The sequence below is a fragment of the Plasmodium gallinaceum genome, assembly GCF_900005855.1.
Source record: "Plasmodium gallinaceum strain 8A genome assembly, contig: PGAL8A_v1_72, whole genome shotgun sequence".
Lineage (NCBI taxonomy): Eukaryota > Apicomplexa > Aconoidasida > Haemosporida > Plasmodiidae > Plasmodium > Plasmodium gallinaceum.
In genome coordinates this window covers 7,353-19,436 of record NW_021628233.1, presented here as the reverse complement: position 1 = coordinate 19,436, position 12,084 = coordinate 7,353, and the positions used below count along the sequence as shown (strand labels likewise).

The 12,084-nt window shown below is 17.7% G+C and overlaps 1 pseudogene across 1 annotated transcript, besides 1 other annotated feature; it reads right to left on the bottom strand.

Moving 5' to 3' along the window:
* The first annotated feature begins 9,414 nt into the window (after window positions 1-9,414).
* Window positions 9,415-9,838: a repeat region.
* A 400-nt stretch (window positions 9,839-10,238) lies between these two features.
* Window positions 10,239-11,167, bottom strand: PGAL8A_00189900 (annotated as a pseudogene). The gene is given in 2 exon segments: window positions 10,239-10,619; window positions 10,622-11,167. Coding segments are annotated over 2 exon segments (927 nt in total).
* Window positions 11,168-12,084: the final 917 nt, after the last annotated feature.

Genomic DNA, 12,084 nt, shown 5'->3' with positions numbered 1-12,084 from the left:
TATATTTTACCTTTTTTAAATATAAATTTTTAATGAACTTAATATAAATACCATTTTTTTTGCTTTAATAATAAATTTAGATAAATTTTTAAAACATAAAATTATTTAGAATATTCCCATGATTTTCAAAATAAAAATTTAATTGAATATTGTATTATTCAAAAAATTGTGAGCAAATAATTTTAATGTAAAAAATATTTTATTCCCATTTTTCTAAAAAATTATTATTGCTAAAAAAATTCATATATTAAAAAAGTATTCCATAAAATTTAGTGTTTGTTGAAATTGCTTAAAAAGGAATTATATATATAATTTAATATTTTATATAAAAAATGACTAGGAATAGAAAAATAAATTCATAATAAAATTATATATAATTATATAACAGAAAATGTAAAATAAAAAAAAAAAAAAAAAAATACGTACTATTAAGTATGTGCATAAAGCAAATACTAAATAGAAACTTTTTATGAAAAATAGTTTATGGAAAAATGATTGGCATAAAAAGCATGAGAAATTCTATAGAAAGACAAATTTTAATGGAGAAATTATAAAAAAAAAATATTTATTTAAAAGAAACTTTTTATTTTAAAATATTTTTTTATTATTTCAAAATAATTACATATTAAGAAAGAAGTATTGTATTATTATCAAGGAAATTTCATTTATTTTAGTTATTTACTACTTAAAAAAAAAAAAAAGTAATACATATGAAGCATATAATGATTATAACGCAAAAGAAAATATTCGCCCGTGTGAATAAGGTATATATATTCTTATTAAATTGTAAATAATGCAATCAAAATAATAATTATATTTAAAACATAATTATATAGATAGAAGCAATAATGTTAATAACAATTTATATTTATATATGTAAAAGGATAATATATATATAAATAAATGAAATGGAGAACAAAATGTTAATAATAAAATTTTATATTTTCAAATAATCTTTATAATGAAAACAAAAAATTGCGTCTTTTAAAAAGAAATTGTATGCTATCATCATGAAGTTCAAAGAAATAAATAACGACAGAAAGTGTAGTAAATCAAAAAATATTAAATATTTAATTACATATAATTTACTATTGTTTTAATTTTGCATTTATAAGTTAGTGGTTTCTTGTTCAATGCCACATTTATCTTTCATTTGTTTAAAAATGTTTTCTATTTCATCCATTTTATCCTTTTTCAACAAAAAATCTGTCTTTAATGTTTGTTCCACAAAACATAAATTATTATAAATTCTTTCTTTCATATCATCAGTTTGTGTATCAATATTTGTACTTTCAAACCATGTTTTTGTTTCATTTACACGTTCCATGCACTTTCCTATATCTCGGGACTTTTTTGGACGTTTATTACATGAAAATAAACTCTTTACACATAATATCCTTGAATGATGTGTATCTAATTGGAACCTAATATATTCCTTCTCATTCAGCTTAAATATATAATAAAATAAAATTTAAAAAGTATAAATATAAATTTTTTTTTTTTTTATCTATTAGTAGATTTTTTTTAAATAATTTATAGTAATGAAAAAAATACATAGCTTTTAGTAGTGGTTTTCATTATACTTGTAAAGTAAGATAAATAAGGGCAAGAAAATATATGATAAAAAGGATACAAGATTTAGAATATATGTAACTTTTTCTTTTAGATGATTCTTCCTTATTTATATATATGTGGTTATTGGAATCTTTAGAAGTCATATCTCCTTTATGTGAACTTAGTTTTGGTAAATTATTATATTTATTATTAAGATATCTCATATTTAATTGTTATATTTTTTAAATGAAAAATCTATTTTTTATAAATAGATATTTTTATCTTTAAGAATAATTCATAATAATTCAACTATTTCTATTTATATATTTATATTCAAAAAAAAAAAAAAAAAAAAAAAGATATTTGAATAATTGGTTGTGGAATTTTAAATTAGAGTTATAAACAAAATATGGAAAAAAATAAGTACTTTAAGAATTTTTAATTTCAATTTTTCTTTCTTAAAATCCTAAAAATAACAACTTAGAGAAATAACTAAAATAAATATATGAGATTCAAAATTTTTAAGATATTGAACAAACTTTCTTTTATAGGATTTGGATTTATATAAAAAATATAAATATTAAAAAAAAATTAAACTATTTTTAGAAATAAATTAAAAATTCTATTACAGTAGTTAGAGTCATTGTTTTTTCCTTCTATCCTATTTTTTTTTTTTTAGAAAAAAAAAATTTCGGTTCCATATATGCATGCATATATATGTTTGTTGTTTGAAAAATATAAATATTTTTCTCTGAAATATGGTAATGAAATTTTATTTTTTCATTCTTATTTTTATAAAATAAATTATACTCAAATGTATTAATGTCATAAGAAGAAGAAAATCTTATTAAACATTTATGGGAATGAAATTATTATACTTATTTTTATAATTTACTTTTTATGACTTGATAACATATATATTATATAAACTTTAATATAGAAATTAAATCCCTACAAAAAAAAAATTATGCCAGATTTACATTAGTTAATATAGATGAATATTTCCTATAAATCTATATTTTATTATTTTTTTTTTTTCTTTATAATTGTTCTAGATTTTTTAATTATTCAAGCAATATTTATTCTGATAATATACTTTTTGTTTTTCATTGCACTATTGTATAAATTATTGTTCTTATCCTTTATTAAAATTTTCTTATTGTTATTTATGAAATAATTCTTTCAAAAATAAAAAGAAAAAATAATGAAATAATTATTTTTATTTTTCCATTAAGTTCAAATTCGTATTATTAGATACATTCTAAATAAAAAAAATTCTGCCTTTTCATATATTATGGGACATGTTAAAAATATATTATTTTACATAAATTAGGAATATACATTCTACATTTAGATTTTATATATACATAAATAGTTAAATGGTTTTATGTATTTTTTTTTAAGCTGATAAATGCACATCTAAATATTTTTTATAGGATTATTGAAATTACTTTTTTTTTAACACATTTTAAAGAATGATATGTAATTAAAAAAAATTTTTAAAATATAAAGTAGAAACATTAAAAAAAATATATTTATAATTGAAACAATTTATAAAAATAATAGAAAGAAAAAAATTAAAAAATCTTTATTTAAAAACAAATAAAATAAATTTTTTAATTAGCAAAAGGTTTAAGTTGAAACACAAAAAAGCAATGATATTATAAAAAGTGATAAATATTATAATCATAATGATTCAAATAAATTTTAAATAAAATGAAATAATAATAAATAAAAGATAAATAATTTTTAGCTGAAATAATTTTTATTTTTATGATTTCTTTTATAAATAACATATTATAAAAAAAGAGATTATTGAAAATTTAAAAAATAAAAAAAGAAAATTTGTTTAATTTCATAATTAAAGGGATAAGCATTATGCTTTTTACATAACTAAAAAAAATAAGATTGAATGTTCAATTATATGTTGGGAGTTTCACTATATATATATAACAAAATAAATAAAAAAGGAAAAAAATGGAAAATACTTATGAAGTATGTTAATTTTTATTAAATAATGTTGATAATAAGAAAACATTGCAATTTATGGAAATAATGACAGTAATAACAATAAACATTATAATTACAGTTAAAATAATATTACACACGCCATTAATTATTTTTATTTTTAGATATATATACATCACAATAATTTTTTTCTAAAAAGCACTCAGAAGTATTCCAATATAATGAAAAGTTTTCACTATAACAATTAAAAACTATTAAAAAGTAATATATATGTTAAATAATGTTAACTATATATTAATATAAATAAAAAAGAAAGATCTAGAATAAAAGAGAAAAATATTAATTATAAAAAATATAATAAATATTACTGAAAATTTTTTATATGCAATATGTATATATAGAAGATTATAATTTATTAATTTAAAGATAAGTTCATATGAATCATGTGTATTCATATATTATTATATTAATCATTATCATTAAAACATATTAATAATGAAAGTTAAATATTATAAAATTAGTTCTTACAACTATACATGGTCGAAATAGACTAAAATTTTGATAGTTATATATTATAACATATGCAATATTTTTTTTCAATTTTTCTCCTATAGAATTTAACTTTTTTTAATATAATTTATTTAAATTATTGTGTAACTACGATAAATATTTTGCATTTTCTTCAATTCAACTCTACTTTTTTTATATCATCCTTAATTTAAATAAAAAATGGCATATAATGTCAAAGTAATAACATATATATTCTTTAATTAGGACTTTTGTTTTTAATTTTTTAATAATATTGAACATTTTTCCTCATTTTTTCCTTCACTTCTATTTCTCATATATTACTTAAAAATCTACAAGTTATTAATTTTTTCATCTAATTTTAAGTTTTCAATTACCACCGATACTATGTCATTGGCAAACATTACACAGAGCTAATGATTATTTTACTATTTCCCATTAGATAGACATATGTATAACATTCGTTTGTTCCTTTCAGTATTTTCTCCTTTTTGTAATTCTTAATAGAGATTCCAAAGAGCTAATTAAAAGTGTTTTTTTTTTTTTTTTATATATTCTATAATTTTGTCATTTATTTTTTCCGTAAAATATTTTACTATTTATAGTTATCATTTATTGCATTATTCTGACATTTGTTATTTTATTTTACATTACTATTCTAAACATATATATTTATAGCAGTATGTTAAAATATTATCCAAAATATTCTATATTATATTTTATATTTTCTCCTCGTTTTTCATAATTGAATTTGTTTATAATTTTACATTGGATTTAAAAATTAAATCTAAGTATAAAGTGAATGTCCTATTCATAAATTTTGTCATATAAAATAATTTAAAAAAAACACAAAATTATAACATATAAATCGGTATAATATAATTTAGGATTTCTATTTTTTCTTATTATAAAAATAGTTCATTTAAAATTCCATAATTTCTCTATAAATTTAGAAAAAATATTAATTTATATCTTTAAAAAGTTAATTTGTAAGAAAAAATTATTCAAAAAAAAATATTTTATATTTTATATCTTTTAAAAATAATTTAAAACAAAAAATTCCCTTTTCACATTAAAGCTTTTTCTATATTAAATTTTATAGTTTATTAATATACAAGTCATCTATTAATTCCCTTTCCTAAAGCTATTGATAGTGTTGAATAAACAATTCAATGAAGAACATGTATAGTAATCTCTACTGATTTTTTTTCCTATAAAAATAATTTTATAACAAATATAAAAAATAAATTATCCTCTTATATTAATATGAATACATAAGTTTTACATAGTTACATTGCATAACATGAAAAAATAGTTTAATTCACACATAATTTATAATCCTTTGGTTCATTAAGTAAATCTACGCATTGTTTTAAAGTATAATGATCAGTTTAATTAATAAAGAGCACATAATCATCTCTATTTATTTCATTTATTATAAAATTACTCTAAATAATATGCATTCCATATATATTACAATATATAGCATGAAATAAACAACTAATTTCTTTAAAGAATTTAAAATTTTTTTAAGTAAAACATTTTTATTCAATACTTTATTTATTATTAACTTATTAAATTAAAGTAATGAGTTCATATTGTTTAATAAATATTACATTTATGTTTATTAAATCATTTTTCAAGTAAATTTATCATTCTTTACTCACAAACGCATTTTACTATTATAGAAAAAAAGTATTACTGCTACTATAAAAAATCTAAAAAAAAATTAACTTTTTTCTTTTTAGTTACATTCATTTTCTATTTATATATATATTTCTTTTTATTTTACGCTATTAACTGTAAATATTTTTTCAGATACCCTGAGTGCACAATTAAACTTTTATCTACGTTTTATTTCATTTCACTGAAAATTTAAAAAGATAGACAATATTCATCATTGGATGTTCTTCAAATTAAAACATTATAAATAAAATTTTTTGTTATTTATTAATGAACCGTCAGTAAGAAACTTCCATTAATCAATAGAAGGCATTATTAACCTCATTGAATATATGAATTGTTAATGTAAAGTTAAAAACCAACTATAAAAAGAATACATTTAGGAAAAGCATTATCATTTTACCTAGGAATCTAATTGTGTAGATATGTATATTAAAAAAAAAAAAAAGAAAAAATAGTGTTTTCTTTCCTGTAGAATTATTTTTGCTGAAGTTTATATATATATATTTTTTTTTTGTTATTAATTTTTAGTATAATTTTCACTTTTCATTATGAATGATATCAGGTAATGATGATAATTAATTTTTAAAAAATATTCTATTATTTTTGAGTAACTGTTTATTTTATATAGAATTATAAATGTGTACAGAGAATATTTTACATATAGTAATAGGTTTTTATAAGGTTTTAATTTTTTTTAAAAATTAATAGAAATTTTTATAAAATTAGATAAATTGCTACTATAAAATAGATAGTACAGTAAAATTGATCAAAATTTTAATCTAAAACGTTTTTATTTAAAGGATTAAAAATGTGTCATATTAATTATCTATTCAATAACTCTGTTAGAGAACTGATTTATTAAATACCTATTCAATAATTTTGCTAGTATCAAGCAAACATATTAATAAAGAGAATGTAGAGTAAATTCTACTTAATTTATTTTAATTAAGATTTTAATTTAAAATCTTTATTTTTATTAATTAATATAAAATACTACTTATTAGTTAATTATTTTTTAAGTTAATTTATACAACACTCCATATAATTTCTTTTAACACTACATTTTACCTTAAAAAAATATATACGTTCCATATTAATTCGTACATTATTCCTTTTCCTAAAAAAAAAAAATTAAAATTTTTTTTTTAGAGATAACATTTTTTTTTTTATATTTTTTTCTTTTACTGTACATATTCCTTTAGTAATTATTTCAGTGTACAGACTTATAATTGAACATTGTATATGTGATTCATTATTCAAAAGAGATCTTTAATATTATTTTTATGCTAATTATTGAACGAACAGTTTAATAAAAAGACTGCATAGTTACCTCTACTAATTTAATTAATTTTAATTTTTAGGCTATAAACTAGTAAACTGTATTTATATTATCCATTTAGTTAATCATTCTTTGTTTTCAAGAAAAATTAATTGACTTTAATAAAAATCCTATATTTTTATTAAAAATTTAAATCCTCACTAATTATTCATTTTAATTGCATATATATTATTTATAATGTTATGAGCAATGTTTAGCAATTCAAACTCATTGTTTTCATCAAACATAAATAATTAACAAAATATAAAATAAATTATATAAGTTCTGCAAAAAACAAAAATTTTATCATCGTTAATATAAAATTTTTTTATATAAATTTAAATCAAATTTACTACTAGAAACTTTTTAGTCAACAACTTTTTCTTTTATTTTCCGATATTTTTCATTTTTTTTAAAAAAAAATAAATATATTTTTTATGCATTCAAATTACAAAAAGAAAAAAAAAAAAAAACAACTAATTTTTTTTTTTTTTTTATCTAGCATTTACGTAGCTATTCATTTTCCATACAACTATTACTTTTTATTCTTAAAAGGTTAACAATACCTTTTGTTAACCATCGTAACATGATAAGTAAATATATATGTAATTAAAATTTATAATTAACTAGAATTTAAATTTTTAATAAAAATATAGGATTTTTATTAAAGTAAATAAATATCTCTTAAAAACAATAAATGCTCAATGAAACAACCTATATAAATGCATTTTAATGATTTAGAGAATTAAAATTTCATTTAAATTCATTAAACTAGTACAGACAATTCTACATTCTTTTTATTAACTTATTTGTTTACCCTAGCAAAATCATTGAGCATCCAATTAATAAATCACCTATATAGAATAAAATATTTTATATTAAATTTAAAATCCCCTAATAAATGCTATGTTAAATAATTGTTTTATTATTCTTAATATATTATTATTAAATAGTATTATTAACCTATTTTTAACTTCAATAAGGATAAAAGTAAAATATATTCAATATTATTTTTGTAATATATATTGTCAACAAGAAATATTAACATTTTTGATATTTTATATAATAATAGTTGATTATTTTAAAAAGTTTCCCCTTCATGAAAGGTAATGATAGACATATACAAAAATATGTCTAAAGATACATACAGCAGCAATCCATATTTACATAAAATCACAAAGTTATTTAATAAAAAACTGCATATATTATGAAGTATAGTGTAGGTATTCTTATAAATATATTAATGATAATAACAAAAAAAAAAAAGTTGTAAAAATTAGTTTTACGTATTTTTTTAGAAAAAAATAAATTTTTTTAATTTAATTTTTTTTTTTTAAGAAAAAGTTGAGAATAATTTTTTTTATTATTTTTAATAAAGATGATTGAGAATATTGATTAAAACTATACTACATAAAATAAATATTCTTATTTTACTGTCAATAGATAATTATATAAAAGGTTTAAAATCATCTAAGTTGGATGTATTTATCATAAGCAAAATAAATATAAATTTCTCTACGTGCATTTTGTTAGTTTGATTATTCAAAATGCTATAAAAATTTTGAACGAACAATTAGTAATTAAGTGTATGATATATTAATTATATGTTCAGTGACTTTGCTAGTATTAAATAAACATATTAATAAAGAGTATGTAGATAAAACTATACATATTTTATTTGAATTAAAATAAAACATGAAACAGATTATGTAATCTTGTTAATTAATATTAAATTTTAATTCTATTAATTATTTGTTATTTGATTTTCATAGTACTCTATAAATATAATATTTAACATTATATTTTTAATTTTTCATAAAAAAAAAAAAAAAAAATAATAAAATTTTTTTTTGTATTCGTAATTATATCCACCAAAAAATGGAATATAATATATCTATATTTTCTTTTTATATTCACATGTGCACATTTTCCCAATATACTTAGGATTCACAAATTAAAATATTTTTATTTATTTAAATATCACTTAAAATAGGTCTATAATACTATTTATTAACCAATATACAAGGAGAATAGGAGAATTGAAATTCTTGCATTAGAATCTGCAAATTCTAAAAAAATGTTTACACTAAATATAGATGCACTATAATATATGTTTTGGTATGTGAATAAATAATAAAAGGCACTATTATCCTTTTTAAGAATAAAAATTAATAGCTGTGTGGAGATAACATAGAAATTCAAGCACATAATAAAAAAAAAAAAATTAATTGTTGATTTTTCTATTTCTTTTTATAAGTTAAAAAAATTTTTTTTTTTTTTGAATTGGGAAATAGCTAGCTTTTATGATTTTTGAAAAACTTTTGTTAAAATTTAGTTTTTATTGATAAAAATATTATTAAAGAATTAATTTTGATTTTTTAAAAAGAAAATTTTATACTTACTATAATAAAATTTTCACGTTTGTAATATTAATACAATTTAAATTCGTTATTTAACAATTATTTATTATTGTTAACTTAAAAATAATCTTTTGGAATTTATAAACATTAGTCATAACATGATAAGTAAAATATATTTAAATAAAATTCAATAACTAATAAGTGTTTATGTTTTTAATAAAAATATACAATTTTCATTAAATAAATACCTCTTAAAAACAATAAACATTCATTAAAATAGAATACATAAATATGCTTTACTAGCCTATAGAATTTAAAACCATACTTAAACTTATTAATCTACTACAGGACTCTGCATTTTCTTGTTTCTGTTTTTTTAATACTCTAGTAACGTTATTGAAAGAGCATTTAATTAGTACATTAAAAATAAAAAATATACAAATATATGTATGTAAATGATAATTTTTTTAATTTTTAGAGAGAAATTAATTAGTTTTTTTTTCTTGTTGAATGAATGATGTTGAGTTAAATAAAAACACGTAATGTTGTGTGTGATGTTAATTATATAAGTTTTAACTCAAGTTTAAATTAAATAATAAAGAAGAAATCAAATCATAATTTGCATTGCTTAATTTTTTCTTTTCTATATTATTATCTTGTTCTTTTAATTTATCTAATAAACTTTGAGTGCTATAAAATCTATCCCGAATCTAGATTAATAGATATATTACATTGTTTTTTTATTTTGAACTTTTATCTTTTCCTCTAAAATTAAAGATTCATTTATTACATCATTTATCTTTTTTTCATATTATGAAAATAATTCATAATTTCCAGTAGTAATATTCATCTGCTTTATTTGAGCAATAACAACATTCATTTACATGCTTGTCTGCATTTTTCATTGTATCTGCTATTAATTTATCAATGTCATGAACATAACTTTTTAAATATTCTATTTTATTTTTCCCCTTTACTGTATCATTATGATATAATGTAGAAAATTCTTTACGATTTTCAACTTCTGCTAGAAATATGTTCATACTTTTTGCATTGGTTGCGGTGAGTTCTTTTATCAATATAATTTTTTCTATATTTTCATCAAGTTTTCACATGAATTATAAGTAAATCTCTTAATTCTGTGCTTTTTTAAAATCGTTTTCTATTTCCTTTTTTGTTCTTTCTGATTCGTTAAATTGTTGTGTTACAGTTTTTCTTTAACTTTTTCAATGTAATTTCGTATATTACCTATAATACTACTTATTTTTGTTATCATTAACAATTTTTTCATGCTTTTAATTTCATTTGATGCATTACGTATACTTTTCTTTTCTATTATAGCTTCTTTAAACTTCTGTTCAATGAATGTTTGAATTTTATCAATTTCATTTTTTAATGAAACATGAAACATTTTTCCTTATATCATGTTTGCTTCATGAATGTGTTCATTTATATTTTATTGACTAATTTTAGTAATGTTAACACAATTTTCACTATTAAAATTTTCAAATTCACTTTCTGCAATATCTGAAGCATTTTCCTTTATCAATTTTTTTCTATAAATATCAACATTTACTATTTCTCCTTCATCCTTTGTTCTCTCATCATTAATTTGATAAATGGAATCATTTACTAATATTTTTTTGTATTCATTTTCTTTTATATTTATATATGTTATTAAAGCTTCCAACTCATTTTTTACTGAGTTTAAATCTTGAAATATATTTCTTATTTTTTCATAAATGCTCTCCATTTTGTTTTTTTTTTATCAATTAAAACTTTATTACATCGATTTAATTATTAGATTCATCTTTTCCTTTTTTATATTCTCTTTGAATATACGTCATTTTATTCATATATGTAATAATTTTTTCCAGGGAATTAACAATTGTTTATGATATCCCATTTACTATATCTTTATTTTCCTCATTTTTAACTTTTTCTAAATCATTTTCAAAATTATAACTTTTTAAACTCTCTTTTTCTTCTTTTATAATTTTCAAATTTCTTTTTATTTCACTTTTATATGAATATATAAGCTTATAGTAAGATTATGAACTAATTCTGTTATTTCTTCATTTTAACTACTTATTATACTATTAACTTCTACATTTAATGCAACAGATGTTAAATTTAGTTTATCTATTTCACCCATAATATCATTCAGATTATCTTGTTTTTTTGTTATGTTATTAGAATATTAAGTTAAATCTTCTACATTCAGAATATTAGCAATATTTCTTTTTAAATCTTCATAAGATTCAAGTAGGTTAATTGAATTTTCCTTTAATTCATTTATACATCTTATTTTATCGTATAAGTCATTTTTTTCATTCAATTTATTCGAAAATTTTTCTTTTATATTAATATCTATAAAATTGTTATCACTAATTAAGCTAATTTCTCCATTTACTTTTTTTTTAAGTCACTTAAATTTGTTCTTAAGTTCTTAATTGTAGTATTATTGTAATTATATTCATTTATGACTTTATTTAAAGTTTTAACATTCTCTATAATTTTATTTGGTAACTAATAATTCTTATACTATTATCTATTTAATCTGTTACATTTTTATGTGTCATCTGACATTCGTTCTTACTTTTTTTTTTAATTATTTAATTATCGCATTTTTTGTAAATGTGAAAAACACTAAAAATACTTACACAATTT